We start from the raw sequence: 26,126 nt of genomic DNA, 5'->3' as shown, positions 1-26,126 counted from the left end.
TGACCCTTCCCATGTATTGTTTTATTGTCCAAAGTATTTACACTATACCTGAGATTTGTAGAACTTTGTTTTGTTAAAGTGAAAATGTTAGGCCATTGAGGCAAGAAGACTATATACGGGACATTTAAGAAAAAGCCCTGTAATCGGAAACATTCTAGATGAATGCATAGGGGAAAAACATAGGGAAGAAAAATGTTGACAGAAGCACAAAACCAATATCTGATGTAATATGTGGTGACTTAAGGGGGAGGTAATGTTCATTCTATAAAAACTGAGCTGTCCTAAAAATAAAAAAAGCTACCTCTTCTATGCAACCTTCTATGTGTGTCTGTCTTATTCCTCTCCGATGCCACTCATCCCTTCGGTGTTCCTGGACCCACTGGGGCTGGACCCCCGCACTGAGGGTCCTTTAAATCCATTTGGCTGCACACTCCAGCCTAAATGCAATTGCCATCATGTATTTTAAACCCCATTGTTTTATGCATTTATTTAGATTTTGCCATATACTTATTCATTTGTTGCTCACCATCTTTTCCTGCATCTCTGACTAGTCTTTGGTGATATTTTCCTTCTCCTGAAAAAACATGCCTTAGTAGTTCCGTCAATGTGCATTTCCAAGTAACAAATTCTGTTACTGTGCTGTTTTCAATTTTGTTTTTCTTCCACCATAATTCTTGAAGGATGTTTTTAACTCTGTATAGAATCCTACTTTATCAGCTATTTTCTTTCAGTAGGTTTAACACTCCATCCTACTGCCTTCTGGCTTCCACCAGTGCTGTTGAGGTCATCATTCTCTCTAATTATTATTTGAAGGTAAAATCCACTTACTTCAGACAGTCCTCAAAATGGAGAAAGTAATAGCAAAGGAAAAAACTGACAAAGAATTAGTCTCCAAAATATACAAGCAGCTCATGTAGCTCAATACCAGAAAAATGAACAGTCCAATCAAAAAGTGGGCAAAAGATGTAAAAAGACATTTCTCCAAAGAAGACATACATATGGCTAATAAACACAGGAAAAGATGCTCAACACCACTCATTATTAGATAAATGCAAATCAAAACCACAATGAGGTATCATCTCACATTGATCAGACTGGCCATCATCAAAGTCTGTAACAATAAATGCTGGAGGGAGTGTGGAGAAAAGGGAACACTCTTACACTGTTGGTAGGGATGCAAACTGGTACAGCCACTAGGGAGAACAGTGTGGAGATTCCTTAAAAAACTAGAAATAGAACTGCCATACCACTCAGTAATCCCACTGCTGGGCATACACTCCAAGGAAACCTGAATCAAAAGAGACACATGTACCCCAGTGTTCAGTGCAGCACTATTTACAATAGCTGGGACATGGAAGCAACCTAGATGTACATTGACAGACGAATGGATAAGGAAGTTGTGGTACATATACACAATGAAATATTACTCAGCTATTAGAAAGAGTGCATTTGAGTCAATTCTAATGAGGTGGATGAGCCTGGAGCCTATCATACAGGGTGAAGTAAGTCAGAAAGAGAAAGACAAATACTGTATAATAACACATATATAGGGAATTTAGAAAGACGGTACCAACGATCCTACATGCAGGCCAGCAAGGGAGACATAAATATAAAAAACAGACTTTTGAACTCAGTAGAAGAAGGTGAAGGTGGGATGATTTGAGAGAATACCACTGAAACATGTACATTACCATATGTAAAATAGATGACCAGTGCAAGTTTGATGCATGAAGCAGAGCATCCAGAGTAGGTGCTCTGGGACAACCCAGGATAGGGTGGGGAGGAAGGAGGAAAGGGGGGTTCAGAATTGTGGGGGACACCTATATACCTGTGGCTGATTCATGTTGATGTATGGCAAACCATCACAATATTGTAAAGTAATTATTCTCCAATTAAAATACATGAATTTGAAAAAGTCTCCTTTTCTCTAAATGCTTTGCTTTTCCTATTGTATCTTCTGCAGTTTCACTATGATATGTCTGATTGTGAATTTCTTGTATTTGTCTTGCGAGGTGTATGCCAAGGTATCCTAAATGTCGTCTTTAATTTGTAATGAAAGTGCTTCACTTGCTTCAAATTCATTTACCTCTTCCATCAGATATTATTTCACTACCTATTAAATTCCTTGAGACATCAAAGAATGTGTCATTAAATTTATCTAGATATTTTAGATAACTCAGTTGGAAAAGTTGCTCTCTTCCTTAATTAATTTATGTTTTGGCTGCGCTGGGTCCTTACTGCTGTGCGCAGGCTTTCTCTAGCTGCAGTAAGTGGGGGCTACTCTAGTTGCAGTGTGCACATTGCACAGTGTATCTCACCCATATCCGGTCTTCACTTCCTTTGCATTAACACCCAGGGCTTCTCATTGTGGTGGCTTCTGTTACTGTGGAGCACAGCCCCTAGGGCACCCGGGTTTTAGTGGCTGCAGCACATGGGCTCAGTAGCTGTGGTTTGTGGGCTCTAAGCACAGGTGCAGATGTGGTGGTGCACAGGCTTAGCTGCTCCGTGGCATGTGGGATCTTCCTGGACCAGGGATCAAACCAGTGTTCCCTGCATTGCAAGGGGGATTCCTAACCACTGTCCACCACAGAAGCCCAGAAAAGTTTTTTGAATTACTGAGTCTGCCATTACATTTAGATTCAAATTTTAGTGACACTGGGGAAGATGGAAAGCACAAAATCAAAATGACTGTAAGATGAGATGACAGTTATAGTGATCCAATGAAGAAAAAAATGAAGGAAAAATCTAATGGAGAGCTGGTAGGGAATTAAAGAGAACTGAGATTTAGAAGAGATTGGAAAGGATAATTTGAAAGGACAGGAAACTACATTCACATTAGGAGGAAGAAGGATGCATAGGATTATAATAGTGACATTCAGTAGGACAGGAAATACAAGAAGAGAGGAAACCTGAATTATGTGTTAATTTGAAACATGGAAATCTCATCTCATATATGTCTCAAATATAGTGGGGTTAAAAACATAACATTGAGAAAACATTGAATATGAGAGTATTTGTTTCTACATATACACATTAAGATGGCATCAGTAGATAAAGAGAATTTGATTATACATATATAGTTTATAATATAAAATAGATATATATAATGATATTAACTAGTGTCAGAAGAAGAGTGAGAAGTGGGTGACAAGTATAAACCAGCTAAGAAGTGCATTTTATTTATTGAGCTATAGTCAACATATAACCTTGCATAAGTCTAAGGTATACAACATGCTGATGATACATTTTTATATTGCCATATTACTAAGATAGAGTTCGCTAACACCTCTATCACATCACAGTATCATTTCTTTATTGTGGTGAGAACAATTAAGATAGAGTCCCTTGGCACCTTTGAGGTTTATAATACAGTATATTGTTTATAATCACTGTGTGTGCTATGTGCTGTGCTTAGTCGCACAGTCATGTCCGTCTCTTTGTGACCTCATGGACTGTAGCCCACCAGGCTCCTATGTCCATGAGGATTCTCCAGGCAAAAATACTGGAGTGGGCTGCCATGCCCTCTTCCAGCGGATCTTCCCAACCTAGGGATCAAACCCAGGTCTCCCGCATTGCAGGTGGATTCTTTACCAACCGAGCCACCAGGAAAACCTACATGTCTAGGACTGATTGATCTACTGATGGCACATTTGTACCTTTAAACAGTATCTCCCTAATTCCTATACCTTCCAACCCCTGGTAACCACATACTACTCTGTTTTTACAAGTTTGGCTTTTTTAGATTCCACACATAAATGAAATTAACAGACTTTCTCTTTCTTGGTCTGACTTATCTCATGTAGCATAATGCACTCAAGGTCCATCCATGTTGTCACACACAAAGGGCAGGACTTCCCTCTTTCTCATGACTATGTAATATTCCATTGTGTGTCTGTGTCTGTGTGCATATGTGTGCCTGCTGTATCACATATCCTTTATCCATGAAGCCATGGACTGACACTTAGGCTGTTTCCATATCTTGGCTATTGTGAATAATGAGGCAGTAAACATGGGGGTACATATACCTCTTCAATATCCTGTCTTCACTTCCTTCACACATATACCCAGGAGTGGAATTACTGGGTAATATTGTGATCCTATTTTTCATTTTTGAGGAAACTACAATCCTTTCCATAGTGGCTGAACCAACTTAAATTCTCAGCAACAATACACAAGGGTTTCCTTTTATCCACACCCTCCTAGCATTTATTATTTGTAGACTATATTATCATGGCCATTATGATTGGTTTGATGTGATACATCATTATGGTTTTGATTTGCCTGTATATTGGTATCTCACAATGACATACGCTGAGCAGCTTTTCATGTTTCTTTGTCACTGTATATCTTCTTTATTGAGGTGTCTGTTAAGGTACTTGGCCCAATTTTAAAGGGTTCTTTTTTTTTTTTTTTTTTTTTTTTTTTACTGTTGAGTTTTAAGCATTCTTTGGATATTTAGAATAATAGTCTTTGATCAGATTTTGCAAATGGTTCCCCCCATCTATGGCTTGTTTTTTCATTTTGTTCAAAACTTGTCTTCTAGAGGAGAACTTTTACATTGCTACTAATGAAGTCCTGTCTATCCACTCTTTTGTTCATGGATCCTGTCTTTGGAGTTATAGCTAAAACATCATTGCCATACCTGAGGTCATCTAGGTTTCTCCAGTGTTATCATCTAAGAGTTTTCTAATGTTGCATTTTCTGTATATCTATGATCCATTTTACATTAATTTGTTGTGAAGGATGCAAAATTGTATCTAGATTCATTTTTTTTGCATGTGGATGTCCAATTGTTGCAGCAGCACCATTTCTTTAAAAAAACTATTTCTTTGCTCTATTACATTGCTTTTGCTCACTTTTCAAAGCTCAGTTGATTATATTTATCTGGCTCTTCTTTGGGCTCTCTTTTGTTCCATTCATCCATTTGTCTGTTCTTTCACTGATACACACTATCTTGATTACTGTTTCACTATATTTAAATCTAGAAGTCCAAAGGTGTTAGTTCTCTAATTTTGTCCTCTTTTTTTAGCCGTAAAAGAATTTATTACAATGGTAGCATTTGGAATCACCTTTTAAAATTTTTTATTTTATATTGGAATATAGTTGATCAACACTGTGTAAGTTTTTTTTTTCCATTTATTTTTATTAGTCGGAGGCTAATTACTTTACAATATTGTAGTGGTTTTTGTCATACATTGACATGAATCAGCCATGGATTTACATGTATTCCCCATTCCGATCCCCCCTCCCACCTCCCTCTCCACCCAATCCCTCTGGGATCCCTCTTCCCAATGCACCAGGCCTGAGCACTTGTCTCATGCATCCAACCTGGGCTGGTGATCTGTTTCACCCTAGATAATATACATGTTTCCATGCTGTTCTCTTGAAACATCCCACCCTCGCCTTCTCCCACAGAGTCCAAAAGTCTGTTCTGTACATCTGTGTCTCTTTTTCTGTTTTGCATATAGGGTTATCATTACCATCTTTCTAAATTCCATATATATGTGTTAGTATACTGTAATGGTCTTTATCTTTCTGACTTACTTCACTCTGTATAATGGAAATAGAACTGCCATATAACCCAACAATCCTACTTCTGGGCATACACACCGAGGAAACCAGATCTGAAAGAGACACGTGCACCCCAATGTTCATCGCAGCACTGTTTATAATAGCCAGGACATGGAAGCAACCTAGAAGCCCATCAGCAGATGAATGGATAAGGAAGCTGTGGTACATATACACCATGGAATATTACTCAGCCATTAAAAAGAATCCATTTGAATCAGTTCTAATGAGATGGATGAAACTGGAGCCCATTATACAGAGTGTGTAAGTTTTTTGATGTACAACAAAATGACTCAGTTATACATATATATGCATCTATTCTTTTTCAAATTCTTTTCTCCTTTAGATTATTACAGAATATCAAACAAAATTAAATATAGTAAGTCCTTGTTGGTTATCTATTTGAAACATCAATATGTACCTGTCAGTCACAAATTCCAAACTATCCTTCCCCCCAAACATATTTCTTCCCTGGCAATCATAAGTTCCTTCTCCAAGTCAGTGAGTCTTATTCTGTTTTGTAAATAAGTTCATTTGCATCATTTTTTTAGATTCTGCATATAAGCAATATCATATATTTGTCTATCTCTGAGCTTTATTACCTGCTTAGGTGGGAGATGATAGCTCGAGGGTACTGGAGTTGGACATTTCCCTTCTCCCTCATGGAAAGCTAGAACAGGGTATACTTGGATATTTTCTTTTCCTGGTGTAGAATACTAGAATAAACTGGAGTTGGGTATTTCCCTTTCATCAGGTCAGTTCAACTGTGAAAAAAAAAATTCGAATAGTTTAGGGTCTGGAAATATAGGTTCTTTCAGGACAGAACTTATTAAGAAGAACAAAATGTTCTGAAATATTTCAAAATGGTTACGTTCCCCCTCCCTCTGCACAACTGGATTTTTCTCCAGTATTCACCGCGAGAACCTGGTCAACCTCCTGGAGATAAAATAGAAGTATAGAGAGCCTCTATTACAGGGTCCCCTTGGAGTTTGTGAGACTCAGACTCATCCACAGAACCTGTCAATTACAGTTTAGGTTTTTCTACCCCATTGAGGTTTCTTCTCCTTTACATTCACCTATCTGTTTCTACAATTTGGGGGACAAAGTTTGCCCTGTGACTTAATCTATCCGTCACATGTAAGAAGAGTGGTTGGTTTTCAGTTTGTACAGTCTTTTAGTTGTTGTTAGGATAGAGTATTGACTTCAGGTTTCTTACAGGCCAGAATGGGAACTGGCTGTCTTGCTTTTTATTTTGAGGCCATATTATTATATGATATTAATGTAGATTGTTATATCTTCTTTGTGAAAAATCTTTATCATTACACCATAAGAACTTGTGCTACAGAAAGCTTTTTAAATTCTACTTCTCTGATATTATATAACTAGCTACTCTAGCTTTCTTCTGGTGTCTGAATTTTCCCATCCTATACTTTCACACACTCTATCCTTATGTTTTAGATACATGTAGAGTTTTGTCAGTAGCAACAAAAGTTGGATTTGATTTTCTTTATTCATTCTAATAATCTTTGTCTTTTACTGAAACATGCAGTGTACTTAATATGATTAGTGATCTATTTGTGTTTGCAATCTTACTATGTGATTTCTGCTTAAACCACCAGGTTCATGTTTCTTTTTTTCTGACTTGTCAATTTTCATATTAATAAAGTATTTATTAATAATTAATTAGTAGGTTATCATCTTAGAGCTATTTAATATTTATTTAAAAAATTAATGGAAAGTACAGAGAGTTCCATATACTCCCACCACATACATAGCTTCCCCTTTTATCAACATCTTTCATTAATGTTGTATATTTATTACAAATGATGAGATAATACTGATACTCCATTATTAACTAAAGGCTCACTCTTTTATCATACAGTCTATGGGTTTTGACAAACGTATAATGATATGAGAAAACATGACACAATATTTAAAAATTAGTTTCATTAACCCTGAAAATTCTGCTCTACTTATTCTCCCCTTCCTCTTTCCAACCCCTGACAGCCACTGATCTTTTCACAGTCTCCATAATTTTGGCTTGCACACTATCATATAGTTGGCTTATTTATTTTACACACAGTAATTTGTACCTCTTAATTCCTTACCCTTATCTTGCCCCTCTCCTCATTGGTAACCACTAGTTTGTTCTCTATGAGTATGTTTTTTTGTTGTTGTTGTTATATAGTTGTGTTTATTTTATTTTGGACTTAAGGTATAAGTATAACATGCACTATTTATCTTTCACTGTCTGACTTATTTCACTAAACATGATACCCTCCAGGCACATCCATGTTGTTGCAAATGGCAAGTTTTCATTATTTTTTATGGCTGAGTAATATTCCATTCCCTCTATGTGAGTATACATGAAATATCTTTATCCATTCACCTGTTGATGGACACTTAGGTTGCTTCCATATCTTGGCAACTATAAACAATGTTACTATGAACATTGGGGTGCATATATTTTTTACAAATAGTGCTTTCATTGTCTTCAGCTATATACTTGGGAGCTGAATTGCTAGATAATGATAATTCTATTTTTATTTTCTGAGAAATTTCCATGCTGTTTTCCACAGTGGCTGCACCAATTTACATTCCCACCAATTGTGTACACAGGATCCCTTTTCTCCACATCCTTGCCAACATTTGTTATTTTTGTTCCTTTTGATGGTAATAAGTCTGACAAGTGTGAAGTTTTGATTTGCATTTCCCTAAGGACTGATGCTGAGGCTGGAACTCCAATACTTTGGCCACCTCATGCGAAGAGTTGACTCATTGGAAAAGACCCTGATGCTGGGAGGGATTGGGGGCAGGAGGAGAAGGGGACGACAGAGGATGAGATGGCTGAATGGCATCACCAACTCGGTGGACATGAGTTTGAGTAAACTCCGGGAGTTGGTGATGGACAGGGAGGCCTGGCGTGCTGCGATTCATGGGGTCGCAAAGAGTCGGACACGACTGAGTGACTGAACTGAACTGAAATGATTAACAATATTGGGCATCTTTTAATGTGCTTGTTGGCCATTTTTATGCCTTTTATGGAAAAATGTCTATTCGGGTCTTCTATATTTTCATCAGTTTTTCTGGCTTGTTGATGTTGAGTTTGTATAAAGCACTTATATATTTTGAACATTAACCCTTTATTGGTCCTATCATTTGCAAATGTCTTCTCTCATTCAATAGTTTGTCTTTTCATTTTGTTGATGACTTTCTTCACTGTGCAAAAGCTTTTGAGTTTAATTGAGTTCTGTTAGTTTATATTTGCTTTTGTTTCCTTAGCCTTAGAAAATATTGCTATGATTTATGTCAAAGATTGTTCCTCCTATGTTTTCCTCTAGAAGTTTTATTGTTTCTGGTCTTGCCTTTAGGTTTTTAAACCTTTTGAGTTTATTTTCCTATATGGTGTGAGAAAAGCTTCTAATTTCATTCTTTTTCATGAAGTTGTCCAGTTTTTCCAGTACTATTTATTGAAGAGACTGTCCATTATATCTTCGTGACTCCTTTGCCATAGATTACTTGACCAAAAATGTGTGGGTTTCAGAGCTCTCTATTCTATTCTTTTGTGCCAGTACTATACTGCTTTGATTACTGTAGCTTGGTAGTATAGTCTGAAGTCAGGGACTCTGAAACCTCCAGCTCTGTTCTTTTGGCTCAAGACTGTTTCAGAAATTCAGAGTCCTTTTTGTAAATACAAGGCATAAAAATGTATTGATTTGAAACATTTACATACCACAACATGATTACCACTGAAGAGTTCTAAAACATCTACAATGTCACATCATCATCATTTCATTATTGTGGTCAAAACAATTTCAATCTAGTCACTTAGCAACTTTGAAGTTTATATACAGTATTGCTACGTATAATGTGCTAAATATTATGTATTCAGGATTTATTTATCTGGTTGCAGGTTTGAACCCTTAAACAACATCTCCCCAATACCTACACTCACCAGTCCCTGGTCACCACCATTCTGCTTTAATTTTTACACATTTGGCTTTCCTGAAAAGTAAAGTGAAGTCGCTCAGTCATGTCTGACTCTTTGCAACCCCATGGACTGTAGCCTACCAGGCTTCTCTGTCCATGGTATTTCCCAGGCAAGAATACCAGAGTGGGTTGCCATTTCCTTCTCCAGGGGGTCTTCCCGACCCAGGGTTCGAACCTAGGTCTCCTGCACTGTGGGCAGATGCTTTACCCTCTGAGCCACCAGGGAAGTCTGGCTTTCTTAGATTCTATCTATAAATGATATCATACAGTATTTGTCTTTCTCTTTCTGACTTACCTCATGTAGCATAATGCCCTCAAGGCCCATCCATGCTGTCACAAATGGAAACTGCCACAAATTTCATTCTTCCTCATGAAGATAGATAAGATAAGATATCTTTATTATCCATTCAGCAGCTGACTGACACTTAGGCTATTTCAACATGTTGGCTATTATAAATAATGCTATCATAAACATGGGAGTGCATATATCTCTTCAACATCTTGTTTTCATTTCTGTTAGATGTATAACCATAACCAAAGTAGCTAGATAATATGGTAGTTCTTTTTTAAATTTTTGAGGAACTTCTACACTGTTTCCCATAGTAACTGAAACAATTTACATTCACACCAACAGTGGGATTTCCTTCTCTCCACATCCTCACCAATACTTGTTATCTCTTGTCTTCTTGCTGAGAGTATTCTAATCAAAGTGAGATAACATCTCATTGCAGTCTTGCTTTGCATTTCTCTGATGACCATTAGTGTTGAGCATCATTTTACATATCTGTTGGACATCTGAATATCTTCTTTGGAAAAAATGCCTATTTATCTTCTCTGCTCATTTTTCAATTGAAATTTTTTGGGTTCTGTTATTCGGTTGTATGAATTTTTATGTGTTTTTATGAGTAAGTCCTTATTCAATATTTGGATGGCAAATATTTTCTCCTGTTCTGAAGGTTACCTTCCATTTTTTTAATTATTTCTCTCACTGTGCAAAAACTTTAGCTTGATGTAATCCTACATGCTGATTTTGGCTTTTGCTGCTTAAGTTTGGGGGTCATATCCAAAAAATATCATTGTGAAGAACAATGTCAAGGTGTTGTAGCCACATGTTCCAGGAAACAAACTCACTCAGAAGGAAAATGCAGATAGTGGAGTGCAGTTTATTACACCAGCGGGCCCAAGGCAGAGTCTCCTCTTATCCAAGGACCCTGACCAGTTTTTGTGAAAACCTTATAAGTGTGTGTGCCCAAACCCACCTCCCCAAATTCCCTGAAACTAGTCTGAACCAAGGAAAAGAAAGATACAATCAAAGTTGATGCATGATTCATATGCCTTAAGCCTAGGTAGTTAAAAGTGGAGAATTATCAATAGGCCTGTGGTCATACCTCAATAAGCATAATAGAATTTATGATTCTATTTGTTTACACAGATAATTAGGGTATTCTTTTAGGTTATGGAGAGTCTAGGTACGAGCCCTGGGGCTCTTCCATCCAGAGGGTCAGGTTTTCCAGTTGGTATGTCGTTTCCAAAGATACTGGGCATATAGCTCAAAGTCCACAGTTTGGCCCAAGATGGAGTCCTGCTTTCAAGATGGAGCCTGTTCTGTCTGTTTCCTCCTTCAAAGGAGCTGCTCTCCTATGTTCATTTTTTTGAGTTTTACCTAATCCAGTCTTCTGCTTAAGTCTTTAATCCACTTTGAGTTGATTTTTATGAGTGATGTAAGATGAGGGACTAATTTCTTTTTTCTGCATGTGGAGATCCAGTTTTTCCAGCATCATTTGTTGGAGAGACAATCCACTACCCCTTGAGTGTTTGTGGTTCCCCTGTCAAATTTAAGTTGACCACACATACAGAGGTTTCTTTCTGGGCTCTTTATTCTGTTTCATTAGTCTATGTATCTATTTTGTGCTGGTTTTAAAATTAATACAGATTTCTAATATAGTTGGAAATCAACAATTGTACTGTCTCTGGCTTTCTTCTTCTTTACAGGATTGCTTTGGCTATTAGGGATCATTTGTGATTTCATACATATTTTAGGGTTGCTTTTGATGATTTCAGTGAAAAAATGCCTTAGAATTATAATAAGGATTATGATATATCTATAGATGTCTTTGTGAGGTATGCATATTTTAACAATGTCAATTCTCCATGAGCATAGAGATATCTTTCCACTTATTTGTGTCTTCTTCAATCTATTATGCTCATTTCAATGGTAGCTAGGTAATGCTCAAAATCATTCAAGCTAGACATCAACAGTACATGAACTGAGAACTTCCAGGTGTACAAGTTGGATTTAGAAAAGGCAGAGGAGCCAGAGATCAAATTGCCAACATCTGCTGGATCACAGAAAAAGCAAGGGAATTCCAGAAAAACATCTGGTTCATTGACTACACTATAGCCTTTGATTGTGTAGATCACAACAAACTATGGAAAATTCTTAAAGAGACAGGAATACCAGGCCACCTTACCTGCCTTCTGAGAAACCTGTATACAGGTCAAGATATACAGAGTGTATCATGTGAAACGCTGGGCTGGATGAAGCACAAGCTAGAATCAAGACTGCTGGGAGAAATATCAATAACTTCAGATATGCAGATGACACCACCCTTATGGCAAAAAGTGAAGAGGAACTAAAGAGCCTCTTGATGAAAGTGAAAGAGGAGAGTGAAAAAGCTGGCTTAAAACTCGATTCAAAAAACTGAGATCATGGCATCTGGTTCCATCACTTCATGGCAAATAGATGGGGAGAAAGTGGAAGCAGTGGCAGATTTTTGGCAGATTTTATTTTCATGGGCTCCAAAATCACTGTAGACGGTGACTGCAGCCATGAAATTAAAAGATGCTTGCTCCTTGGAAGAAAAGCTGTGACAAACCTAGACAGCATATTAAAAAGTTGGACCTTTGCCAACAAAGGTCTGTATAGTCAAAGCTATGGTTTTTCCAGTAGTCACGTATGGATCTGAGAGTTGGACCATAAAGAAAGCTGAGTGCCAAAGAACTGATGCTTTTAAACCATGGTGCTTGGACAGAAAGGAGATCAAACCAGTCAATCATAAATGAAATCAACCTTGAATATTTATCGGAAGGACTGACGCTGAAGCTGAAGCTCCAATACTCTGGCCACATGATGCTAAAAGCAGACTCTTTGGAAAAGACTCTGTTGCTGAGTTCTGTTTGCTAGAATTTTGTTAAGGACTTTTACATCTATGTTCATCAGTGATATTGGCCTGTAGTTTTCTTTTTTTGTGGCATCTTTGTCTGGTTTTGGAATTAGGGTGATGGTGGCCTCATAGAATGAGTTTGGAAGTTTACCTTCATCTACAATTTTCTGGAAGAGTTTGAGTAAAATAGGTGTTAGCTCTTCTCTAAATTTTTGGTAGAATTCAGCTGTGAAGCCATCTGGTCTAGGGCTTTTGTTTGCTGGAAGATTTCTGATTACAATTTCGATTTCTGTGCTTGTGATGGGTCTGTTAAGATTCTCTATTTCTTCCTGGTTCAGTTTTGGAAAGTTATACTTTTCTAAGAATTTGTCCATTTCTTCCAAGTTGTCCATTTTATTGGCATAGAGCTGCTGGTAGTAGTCTCTTATGATCCTTTGTATTTCAGTGTTGTCTGTTGTGATCTCTCCATTTTCATTTCTAATTTTGTTGATTTGGTTCTTCTCTCTTTGTTTCTGGCTAACGGTTTGTCCTGGCTAATTTTGTTGATTTGGTTCTTCTCTCTTTGTTTCTGGCTAACGGTTTGTTCTGGCTAACGGTTTGTCAATTTTGTTTACCTTTTCAAAAAACCAGCTTTTAGCTTTGTTGATTTTTGCTATGGTCTCTTTTGTTTCATTTGCATTTATTTCTGCCCTAATTTTTAAGATTTCTTTCCTTCTACTAACCCTGGGGTTCTTAATTTCTTCCTTTTCTAATTGCTTTAGGTGTAGAGTTAGGTTATTTATTTGACTTTTTTCTTGTTTCTTGAGGTAAGCCTGTAATGCTATGAACCTTCCCCTTAGCACTGCTTTTACAGTGTCCCATAGGTTTTGGGTTGTGTTTTCATTTTCATTCATTTCTATGCATATTTTGATTTCTTTTTTTGATTTCTTCTATGATTTGTTGGTTATTCAGAGGGTGTTATTTAGCCTCCATATGTTTGAGTTTTTAATAGTTTTTTTCCTGTAATTGAAATCTAGTCTTACTGCATTGTGGTCAGAAAAGATGACTGGAATGATTTCAATTTTTTTGAATTTCTCAAGGCTAGATTTATGGCCCAGGATGTGATCTGTTCTGGAGAAGGTTCCATGTGCACTTGAGAAAAAGGTGAAATTGATTTTTTTGGGGTGAAATGTCCTATAGATGTCGATTAGGTCTAGCTGGTCCATTGTGTCATTTAAAGTTTGTGTTTCCTTGTTAATTTTCTGTTTAGTTGATCTATCCATAGGTGTGAGTGGGGTATTAAAGTCTCCCACTATTATTGTGTCATTGTTAATTTCCCCTTTCATACTCGTCAGCATTTGCCTTACATATTGCGGTGCTCCTATGTTGGGTGCATATATATTTATAATTGTTATGTCTTCTTCTTGGATTGATCCTTTGATCATTATGTAGTGTCCTTCTTTGTCTCTTTTCACAGCCTTTTAAAGTCTATTTTATCTGATATGAGTATTGCGATTCCTGCTTTCTTTTGGTCTCTGCGTGAAATATTTTTTTCCAGCCCTTCACTTTCAGTCTGTATGTATCCCTTGTTTTGAGGTGGGTCTCTTGTAGACAGCATATATAGGGGTCTTGTTTTTGTATCCATTCAGCCAGTCTTTGTCTTTTGGTTGGGGCATTCAACCCATTTACACTTAAGGTAATTATTGATAGGTATGGTCCCTTTGCCATTTGCTTTGTTGTTTTTGGTTTGCGTTCATACAACCTTTCTGTGTTTCCTGTCTAGAGATGATCTTTTAGCATTTGTTGAAGAGCTGGCTTGGTGGTGCTGAATTATTTCAACTTTTGCTTGTCTGTAAAGCTTTTGAATCCTCCTTCATATCTGAATGAGATCCTTGCTGGGTACAGTAATCTGGGTTGTAGGTTATTCTCTTTCATTACTTTAAATGTGTCCTGCCATTCCCTTGACTCTGATGCTGGGAAGGACTGAAGGCAATAGGAAAAATGTGTGACAGAGGATGAGATGGTTGGATGGCATCACCAACCCTATGAACATGAGTTTGAGCAAACTCAGGGAGATAGTGAAGGACAGGGAAGCCTGGTGTGTTGCAGTCCCTGGGCTCACAAAGAGTCTGACACAACTTAGTGACTAAACAACAATTTAATTATCATTGTCTGGGATTTCTGTAGCTCACTGAGTTCCCTTAAAATAATTACTTTGAATTATTTATTAACCAAGTCACTAAACTTTGTTAGGTTAACCTAACTTTGAGTTAGGTCATTGGTGGTGGTGGTGGTTTAGTTGTTAACTCATGTCTGACTCTTGTGACCCCATGGACTATAGCCTGCGAGGATCTTCTGTTCATGGGGTTCTCCAGGCAAGAATACTGGAGTGCATTGCCATTTCCTTCTTCAAGGGATCTAGGTTATTAGAGAATTATTATTTTATCATGATGACATGCTTCCTTATTCTTCATGTCCTTGTAGCTTTGCACTGCTGTTCTAGCATTTGAAATAGCAGTGTGCATGCGAGCATGCATACTCAGTCACTTCAGTCATGTACGACTCTTTGCAGCCCCATGGACTGTAGCCTGCCAGGCTCCTCTGTCCATGGGATTCTCCAAGCAAGAATACTAGACTGAGTTGCCATGCCCTCCTCCGGGATCTTCTCAACCCAGTTATCAAACCCACATCTCCCGAGTTTCATGCATTGCAGGCAGATTCTCTACCCACTGAGCCAACTTGGAAGCCCTTGAAATAGCAGACACCTCCTTAAATCTTACTGTATGATTTCATGTGGGACATTCTGTTTCCTGGTGCTGTTAATATCTGAGATTTTCTCTACGTTTGTATGGGTACACCTGTCCTACTTTTCTTAATGTCTTTCATGGCAGAATTCTCAAGTTTTCATATTTTCTCTGGTTCTTATAACTCACCAAGCTGACAACTGGAAACTTTCCTATCTTCTGGAAGGTGGCAATATACCTTGAGTGTGTGGCTTCTCTCTTCCCAACAGTCTGTTTTCTGAAAGCACATAATTTACCAACCTACTAATAGTTCTTGATGCTAACTAAACTCAGGAGTGCACACAGGAATTAGCCACAGAGTTGGAGTAGTTGTAGGCTTACCATTTAGGCGATAAGAGGTGCCCACAGACTTGGGAGGCCAATCCTCAGGTAAAGTTCTCCCAAAGGTTCATGGGAAGACTTCCTGATGAAGTCCTGGGGGGGGGGGGAATCAATAGGGACTGCATCCTTTAAATGCCCTTTGAGATTCCTAACTGCCTCTTTCCTGATCTATTCCCTCCTCCCATTCATAGAGGTCCTGCCTCAGTACTCTGGGTACTGTTGCAGATAAATGGGTTTCTCCAGCCATGTCCCCCACAACTGGGTTAACTGAGCATTCAATATTCACTCTCGTTTTCCCCACTGGAGCTGTCACAGACATGAGATAGTTTAGCCACATGTAATGTTACCAAGCTGTGCTGGAATCTCCTCTTAGGAAGACTGGACTTCCCCAAATTCTCTCTTATCTGTGAGTACCTATCTTGGTAAGCACTCTCCGGTTTTTTTTTCCCCCCCAAGGGTGGTGATAGAAGCTGGGGAAGGTTCACTGTCTCCGCTCTCTGCTCAGGCCATAAGGAGGTCTTCTGCCTATTACCAGGTGTGCAGGTCATCAAGACTACTCCTGCATCCGCTGGTAAGTGTTGGTAGATCACACAACTCCAAAGATACACTTTTGTTCACAAATGGGTGTCAAATTTGTTGTTTTAAAAGGGGGAAAAAAGACAAACATCTTATGTCCTCATGACACTGACATCTGCCAAGTGTATTTTAAGCAACAGGAGAGTAGTTAATGAAATGCACTAAGAAGTGACAAAGAGAGAATGGGAACCATTTGACACAGGTTTGACAGAAACTTATGGAGGAAAAATAATTAGTAGTTCTAGTCTTTTTTTAAAAACAAATTAACATCTAGCTATCAAAATCATGCATATTTTCAAACTCCTACCTTCAGCTTAATGCTCTTCATGTGTAATAAGAAATGTCAAAGGTCAAGCTATTAAGTTCCAGCTCATTCAAGCAACCAAAAAGGTAATCCATGTTGAGACCATACACATAATATCTTGGACACACACAAAAATTATTCAAAGTGTTCACAAAATACAGTTGTTGGAACAATGAAAACAGGGGATGACAAGGCCTCACAGACTTGTATCTTTAATACAGGTTCCTCTGTGCACAGGATTCTCCAGGCAAGAATACTGGAGTGGGTTGCTATGCCCTCCTCCAGGGGATCTTTCCTAACAGGGATCAAACCTATGTCTCTTATGTCCTCTGCATTGGCAGGCTGGTTCTTTACCCCCAGTGCCACTTGGGAAGCCCATCTTTAGTATACTCACCCTTGGGGCTATGTGGCAGACACTTCTTCAAGTCATGACACAGGCTAACTGAGGGTCTTTTCTTCCTACAGCCATGGACACAGCAGATTCAACTGCTGCTGAGACCCTGCTCAGAGGCAATAGGAGGAAAGATCTCCAACAGATGCTGAGAGAAGTAGGACTGCCAGTTAAGTACTGGTTGCCAAAGCTGGAGGAACACCTGGGTGTGACCTGTGCCCAGGCCTTACAATACCTAGAAGAGAAAGACTTCCAGGAGCTGAAATCCCAAGCACGACATGCCTGGGAGAGAAAAGCCCTGGAGAAGATGCTTAACCTGTCACACTCAAATACTCTTTCAGAGTTACAGGAGTCTCAGGTGGAAACAATAAAGAAAAAGCAGCAGCAGACAGAACAGACACTGCAGGAGCTGAAAGAGTTGCTGTTAGAAGGGAGGCAGCAACAGGAAGAGACAGTGAGTAAAGTGGAGGCAGAACTGAGGCAGGTAATGGAGATCCTTAAAGAGAACAGGCTGTGCCACAATAAGTCCCTAAAAGAACTCATGGAAAACATACAGAGACAACTAAACCTTATGGAGGGAACACTGTTTCACAGGAAAAACCTCTCAGATAGAGAGCTGGTGAGATGGGCATCTGGAGGACTGGCCCTGCAGGGAATTTACAAAACCAGCAACCAAAGGGGTCTGATAGAGAAGAGAGAAGAGCTACTCCGTGTCCCCAAGGATTTCTCACTCTGTGGTGCTGAGCAGGGTACACAGACAGAAACAAACGAATTTACATCTTCTCAAGAAGAATCCATGTTCACCCAGATGGTAGAGAAACTGGGCTTCAGTGTAACTGCCTCAGCAAAGGGTGGAGGTTGGGGATATCAGTCAGAATCCAAGGAAACTAGACAGGCACATTCTGAGCAGTCTTACTTCTGTTCAGTCAAATTCACCTACATCCCACTGGCCTCCTGCCACTTTCCCATTGAGCAACTCCAGCTCTCCAAGGCAGCTCTACAGGAATTGAAATGCATTGAAGGGGTTTTGGATCAGGAAGACCCAGACCAACTTCTCTTGCGAAGGCATAGGGCTGAAGCCTTCTTCCAGAGGTTTGGGTCTCATGCTAACCAGGGCCCTCTGCACTTGGGAGGAATCTACTGGTGGAAAGCAATTTCAGAGGGTTTCCAAAAAGAGCAGCTGGCAGAAGTGAAACAGCAAGTAGCAGAGGCCCTGGATATTTACATAAGGGGCAGTTACGGTGGCTTTGATGTGAACATTGCTACAGGTGTGGATGTGTCAGACTCTCATTCAGAAAGAACTTCTCAGAACACGAACTTCCAAAATCTCCAAACCAAAGTCCAATTGTCTGTGGCCCAGACAGGTGGTCCACCAGAAGCAAATGGCTTTTTACAATGGAAATTTGGCCTAATGGCTAGTAACCAAACCTGGTATGTCACTGACAGGGTACTTCAGTTGGTGCCTGTTTGGGATATTATCCTCTCCAATCACAGAAATGATTTTAAGGATCCTCTTCAGGTAGCCAACTGCCTGAAAGACAGCTACACTGCTCTGACTAGTCTTACTGCCCAGATCCAGGAAGGCGAAGAATTACTGACTCCTGAGAAGGAGAAAGAATTACAGACTGTTGAGAAAGAGGTTAGGGCTTTTCTAGAAAATGTGAAATCCTGGGAAGTATCTGATCCTGAAGAGCAGCTGCAACAGCTAATAAATTTCATGCAAATGTTGAGCCAAAAAATAAAAAGCTGTGACACCTGGATTAATGTATGCCTCACAGATATGGGTCTACAGAATTTTTTGGTAAACACAGTGAACTTTTGCAAAAAGTCTTCCATTTATAAAAGTACAGTTATTAAATCTCAGCTGCAACACCTTTTTTATCCTCACATCCACAGAATGACAAACTTTCCTCAGTTTCATTCCATCATGCAGTGGATCTTCCAGTCAGAGCCTGTCAACATCACCCAACTTTCTGAATTAATTAAAACCTATAAAGAAACTAAGAATGACCTTATGGAACAGAAAGGTAAATGTGAGTCCACAGAAACAGTGGAGGAAGCTCAAAGGAAGCTGACTTATAAGGTCAGCTTGTCTCTTGACTGCTTCTTGAATTACCTCCAAGAAACAGGGCATCCAGACACACACATCTTGTTACTTTTGATAGCATCTGGTGCAGGATATCATGTGGTTGACAATATATTTCATTATCTCCTGGGGCATGATGAGTTAGGCTTCCTATTGGATCAAATGCAAACTGCGCAAAATAAATACCAAGAGCTCAAAAATATTTGCAACTGCAGGGCTCAGGCATTCCTGGTGCTCACAGGTCTGACAGCTACAGCTGGCAGCAAAGTTGTTTCTTCAGAGGAAAAAACAGAACGCTTGGCATTGATAAGACATCACCTGGGACAGTCTTTAACTAAAGAAGTTGTACATGTCCTCACCAAACTTGGAGCAGATCATGACTGGGAAAGCCTAGAAAAAGCCTTGAAATTACTCACTGATGGGGATTATGAAGCCATCATCAGTTTACCACAAATGGATAAAGATAGAAAAGAACTACAAAGTCTCTTTAATGAAAAGAAACACCTCCATGAACTACATGATAATGAAAATAACGAACAGGATATGATAGAAAATGTAGCCTTCCAAGACTTACTTGAACGTTTAGGTCTCAAACGTTACTACCCAAGAAAAATGAGCACAGCTAACATCCAACTGATCCACAAGACTTCTACGTACAACACCCAGCCCTGCTCTGAAAGAGAACTTCCCTTCTATTTCCTACAAAAGCTATTGATGCTGGATTATGGGCTGAGATACCTGATCATCAAACATGAAAAATACACAGAGAACCAAGTCTATTCAAGCACTTCAAATCAAGAAAAGGAGGCCTTTGATCCATATGAAGAATTTCTTGAAGACAGTGATAACTCCACTAATCCTTCAGACACAAGTATCACGCAATATATTCACCCAATGGATATACAGATGGCAATTCTTCACTGTGCAGATCATTTTGCCAGACAATATATTTTGGACAAACTTTCCATTTGTCAGTTTGCCCTCCCCCTTCTCATACCTAATCCTTACAATGCTCAAATTGAATTCTGTCTCTGGTCTCTCAGTCAAATTCGAAGGAGCTGGCAGCAAGAAGGGAAATCAATAAATGAGCAGAAGGACAATTACATGAATCACCGGATGTGTCATGTTTCTGTCCCCATTGTGTCCTTTATTAGAGTTGGAACTGGTTTCTCTGCCTCCAAATCTCAGATCATGAACTGTCTTCTCAGTGAACGCAAACATGATGTCTTTTTTCACCGACACTGCAAAGGCAGCAGCAGAGACTGTCTCTTGATGGGAGGAGTGGTGGAGGTCGCCTGGTTCTGTCCTCGGGGGGAAGAGCAGGACAGATTTGACAAGTGCTTGACCTTTACCAATCTTCATGGAGATGCAAAGGAACATGAGAAGCAGCTCGCCTTTTTGCAGGAAGTCTCTTCCATAATTGTGGTCCTCATGTCAACTTCTGATGACAATAAAGGAAACCGAAAAATAGTCAGTGACATGTGGCAGTCATCACGACCTTTAATCTTGTTGCTAGATGATAGAGGAAAAGGCACAGTCAATTATTCTAGCCCAAAAGTGAGAATTGGGATCAGGAACCGAAATGAGGCAGAATTAATAGAGGAGCTCACAACTGCAATCGGACATTTGCTGAAGCTCTCTAACACTGCACTCAGCTTGGAGAACTGTGCCCAAGTTGCGCGCAAGCAAGGAATGCTTATTGATGAAGACCAGAGAGATTGCAAGGAAGCCAAAGAAAAGGCAGAGGCTCTAATGACCCTACTGAGAGAAATGGGAATACCTCAGGTCAAGGAAAACTTACTACCTCTTCAGGGAAAACTGTGGCAACGTTGGTGTGAAAAGGACAGAGAACTCTATCATCTGCGAGAAAAGGGAAATCGCAGCATTGAACAACACAAAAGTGAGACTGAGACAGAAAAAAAAATGATAAGACAGGAACAGTTGAAAAAAACCATTCCTCTCAATGTTTTAATGGGTTCGGTCCTTGAAATTCTCCAAAATCATTCAGAAACTCACACCAAACTCTACTTCCTCCAATGGCTGAAAGTAGCTTTGGACAAGCTGACTGCAGGACACTTGGAAAATCTAAATGAGAAGAAAAAGGCATTGGTTCAAAAGGAAAAGCAAGAGGCCACAAAGAGTAGTGCTCTGAAAGACTGTCAGAATGAGATAGAAGCTATTTCCAGAGAGATTAATGACTGTACCTTAGGAATTGAGCACATTCTCACAGAAGCTGGCCAGATCTATGAAGCTCTGGAAGAAGATTCATCCATGAAAAATACCCTATTTCTCTCCCTTCCCCACATTGCTGCAGATCTGATGATATCTGGTGTTCCCATTGAGCTGATGGATGGGGATGTTTCATATGTGCCCCTGAGGTGGGTGGCAGCTGTTTTTGACAAGCTCTCTGAGAAACTTGGGAACAAGCGGCTCTTTGTTGTCTCTGTCCTTGGCCTGCAGAGTTCAGGGAAGTCCACCCTGCTGAATGCCCTTTTTGGGCTGCAGTTCACTGTCAGTGCTGGGAGGTGTACTCGGGGGGCTTACATGCAGCTTCTGAAAGTGGAGGAGACATTCACAGAGGAACTTGGCTTTGACTTTGTGCTTGTTGTGGACACAGAGGGACTTCGAGCCCCAGAACTCAGCAACAAGTCCCAGAATCATGACAATGAGTTGGCAACCTTTGTCATCGGACTTGGAAACTTGACTCTGATCAATATTATGGGGGAAAATCCATCAGAAATGCAAGATATTCTGCAAATAGTTGTCCAAGCTTTTCTGAGGATGAAACAAGTAAAAATCTCTCCCAGTTGCCTCTTTGTCCATCAGAATGTGGGGGAAGTTACAGCTAAAGACCAAACTATGGAAGGAAGAAGGCGGCTAGAGCAGAGATTGGACCAAATGGCAGCAATAGCAGCTGAAGAAGAGCAGTGCTCCGATGTAACCTGCTTTAGTGATGTCATTAAGTTTGATGCCAATAACCACGTCTACTACTTTGCTCACCTCTGGGATGGCAATCCCCCAATGGCCCCTCCCAATCCTCGCTACAGCCACAATGTTCAGGAACTAAAAAGCAGAATTCTTATGACTGCCCAACAGGAATCTAGGGGAAGCATCATGAAAATATCAGATGTAAAATTCCGAGTTCAAGATTTGTGGAGAGCCCTACTGAATGAGAACTTTATTTTCAGCTTCAGGAACACTCAAGAAGTCATGGCCATGAGCAAACTGGAAACCATGTATAACTCCTGGACATGGAAGCTGAGGAGTCATGTGCGGAGCTTACAGGAGCAGCTGATCAACCAGATTCAGAATGGAAAAATCCAGACACTTGAAACATATACCCTGGAGGCTCCAGTTACAGAGACCTATGAAGCCATCAAGCAAGAACTTGAAAAATATTTTAATGAAGACCCATATAGGGAAGTGCTGGTTCAGTGGAAAGGAAATTTTGGAAATAAACTAATAACCCTTAAAGAGGCACTAATTTTAGACGGCCAAAGACAAGCCAAAGAACTTATTAGTTTAAAAAAAAATCAAGAAGAATTGGATAACAAAAAGTCAGGTTATGAAAAGGAATTATTAGAAAAAAGCCGGACTTTGGCTTTATCACTAAATGACACAGAATTGAGTGAGGAAGAGCTCCATGAGAAATTCAACCCACTTTGGGAAAAATGGGTCGATGATGTGTCCTCAAGTCTCCCTCAAGCCACAGAGCCTACAATTGAAGTGGAATCTGAAGACATCCTTTTGGATTATTTCAAAAAGGAAAAAGATATCACAAGCATACTGAAGAACTATTCTAGAGAAAAGTTTGAAATCAACTATGACAAACATGTTAAGAAGCACAGGAAATATTGCGGGCTCTCTTCAATGACAATAGATGCCCAGGATATACACTTCATAACTCTGACTACTGATGACATTATTTCAAAAGTTAATGAAACTGTTAACAAAATATGTCAGCAAAAGCATGATTACAATCCAACTTATTTCCATGAAATCCTGAGAATAATAAAAGAGGGGGTGAAGTCTGTACCCACTCAGAAAAGATACACATTTACAAGAAGGTATGAAATAGACTTATCATTGTGTTTATTCCAAAGAGCATCAGTGAAGTTTAAGGAGATGCACAAGGCATTCAAGAGGGCAAATGATCCTGTAAACTATCTGCAAAGCAAGAAAGATGATTTCTTCATGAGCTTTAAGATCTCTTGTCAAGGAGCAACTTCAGTTAAAACATTTGTTGATTTTCTCTGGAAGAAACTCACACCTGCTGTCTCCAGCACCATAAGGAAAAACATGGCCCTCAAAATTGCTGGGGACATTCGAACCACCTGCCGGGCATTCAATGAAAACAGAGCTAACCTGGAGAAACACATTCTCATCTCTCTGGCAGAAGAGGAAAATTTTGATAACTACTGGCAGTACCTTCATCAGCCAGAATCATTTTTTAAGAATTACATTGAAAACCATGTTAAAAGATATTTTTCTGACACAGGAAGTGAAAAAACAAAGACTTTTCTACAAATGAGTTTAGATGACATCAAGAATGTCATCCTCTCAGCTATACATGCATCTACAGCAACAGATAAAGATACAAGCAGCACAGTGTCTGGGTGGCTAGATTTGTTCTGTGATCACCTGGGGAGTACCTTGATCTTTCCACGAAAAGACTTGATAAGCATTGAACACCAGGAGATAAAAGATATTGAGTTTATCAAAGAGGCCATGAGTGAAGCTTTGGATCCTGAAATGAAGATGGTAGAACAGAACTGTATGTCTAGACTTGTTGAAGAAATGATTCCTGAAATCCAGAAAATGCTCTCTGAACATCTCTGTGGCTGCTGGAAACAGTGTCCCTTCTGTAAAGCAATTTGTACAAACACAATCCCTACCCATGAAGGAGACCACAGTGTTCCCTTCCACCATCCACAGGCTCTTGGTGGATGGGTGTGGTATCAAACAGACCATTTTACCATTGATTTCTGTACTAGTTTAGTAGCAAGTGATTGTAATTTTATTTTGAATGATGGCAGGAAAATCCCATATAAGACCTATCGAGAAGCAGGAGGGGAATATGCCACATGGAGCATCACCCCAGACACATCCACCCAGCCATACTGGAAATGGTTTGTCTGTCACTTCAGATCAAAGCTAGAAGAAAAATATCACAAAAAGTTTATCAATAAAGGTGAAATTCCTGATGCCTGGAAGAAAATCACAAAGCAGGATGTGCTTGATGACTTGAAAAAAAATTAATACTCAATGGCCAGATAAGAGTTCCAGTATCTAAACAAAGAAGGCACATTACCAGAACAAGCCTAAAATACCACCCACTCAGAATGAAAACCTTCCTTGTATCAACTTTTTTTTCAAATGAAACCTCTAAAACTAAATCAATCATAGCAAGAGTTGAAGATTTCTTGAGTAAGAACCTTATTTTTCTTTGCCTCAATTCCTCCTTTAAAAACAGATAACTGATATATATGAGTACATGATAAAATCGAATAAAGTCCATTTAATATACCAACTGGATATTTTACATTATTATTCTGAATGTTTTTATTTTTAAATATGTAATGTTATATAAAGCTTCAAGAAAGTCATTTTCATAGAGGGAAATTAAAATCATTGCAGACTGCTACAAAATCTATAGAATAACTATATGAATATTTTTATCAATATACAGTTATTGACTGGAAGTTACAAATTCTTTTCATTTCTAAGTGTATTTTTTTCACTCTCTGAAATTGTGAGGAAGAGTTATTAATGTTTGAATGCAAAAACATTCATAGGAAATTCAAGATTTCCAATTCTCAAATATAATGCCATTTAGAGCTATTCTATTATAGGAATAAAAAAAAAATCAGAAACTTGACCAGGATAGAGCTTGCATCAATTCAGGAAGCAATATTAAACAAATATGAAAAATAGAAGTTAAACAGCTTTTTGTAATTTAACCATTTTTCTCTTCTTCCTGGGCACTTTGGCACTTGCCTGTGCATGTTTTTTAAAAAAGGTAAAGAAAAAACTCACAGGAGTTTAGCTATTCAAAGCCTAGAGCTCTGCACAAGTCTGAGAAGGACCCGTTTATGGAACAAGATTCATGACCAGGGAAAAACGGCCATTTTAATCAAGGCTGTGGACCAGGTCAGGGCTTCCCTCATAGCTCAGTTGGTAAAGAGTCTGCCTGCAATGCAGGAGACCCGGGTTTGATTCCAGGGTCGGGAAGATTCCCTGGAGAAGGAAATAGCAACCCACTCCAGTATTCTTGCCTGGAGAATCCCATGGGCAGAGGAGCCTGGCTAGCATGAAATTGAAATAGTGATAAAAACAGAACCCATGCTCAATATAGCCCCTGTCTCTGACAACACTGCATCCTTGATAACTGTGCACTGTTAACATTTTTTCAATGCTTTTCATATTTGTTCAGTAAGTCCATTAAAACATTTAACTAAGAAGCATTATATATTAACTCTGATTTTCAGGCAAAAGTCTTGTGTATAAACAAATAATTTTTTATCAATTCCTCAGGCATTTGAGGAGAGTGATTACTAAATGCAATTCAGAGATGGTGTCAAGAGTTCCCTACAAAATGGCTAGACATAAGCTGGGGATGAGGGTAGATGGAAACATATGAATGTGGTTTTCTATGATAGTAGTGGAGAGTAAAGTGGCATCAAGGTGGGGTCAGGATCAAAGTGTCAATGGGTTGAGGTCAGTGAGGGAGATCTGAGGAATACTGGAGTAGGGTGATAGAGTTCATAGGAATGTGAATCTTATAGTCATCAAAAGTCAGAGATGCTGGGCCCTGTGTACGTCATAGGGATTGGAGATGGCCAGAGTTGTAAGGTCACTGGAGGTAAGGTTCCCATAATCAGTAGAAAGAGTCTCTTAGTGTCACTGAAAATGTGGGTCATGGAAACAAAGGAACTGGGGATCA

The 26,126-nt window shown here is 39.2% G+C and overlaps 2 protein-coding genes across 2 annotated transcripts in view; one reads left to right on the top strand and one right to left on the bottom strand.

Moving 5' to 3' along the window:
* Nucleotides 1-24,701, top strand: part of LOC122694921 (interferon-induced very large GTPase 1-like) — a 55,722-nt gene extending 31,021 nt beyond the window's left edge. Inside the window, exons 4-5 of the mRNA XM_043904312.1 lie at nucleotides 16,283-16,397; nucleotides 17,172-24,701. Of these exons, the coding sequence (XP_043760247.1) occupies nucleotides 17,174-24,442 (7,269 nt within the window). The 5' untranslated portion in view covers nucleotides 16,283-16,397; nucleotides 17,172-17,173 and the 3' untranslated portion in view covers nucleotides 24,443-24,701. The remainder of the gene's footprint in view (nucleotides 1-16,282; nucleotides 16,398-17,171) is intronic.
* The window catches only part of LOC122694965 (interferon-induced very large GTPase 1-like), a 1,416,129-nt gene that overhangs the window by 1,299,372 nt on the left and 90,631 nt on the right, over nucleotides 1-26,126 (bottom strand). The gene's annotated exons all lie outside the window — the stretch shown is intronic.

The sequence above is a fragment of the Cervus elaphus genome, chromosome 1 (assembly GCF_910594005.1).
Source record: "Cervus elaphus chromosome 1, mCerEla1.1, whole genome shotgun sequence".
NCBI classification, from domain to species: Eukaryota; Metazoa; Chordata; class Mammalia; order Artiodactyla; family Cervidae; genus Cervus; species Cervus elaphus.
This window is presented reverse-complemented; position numbering and strand designations above follow the sequence as displayed.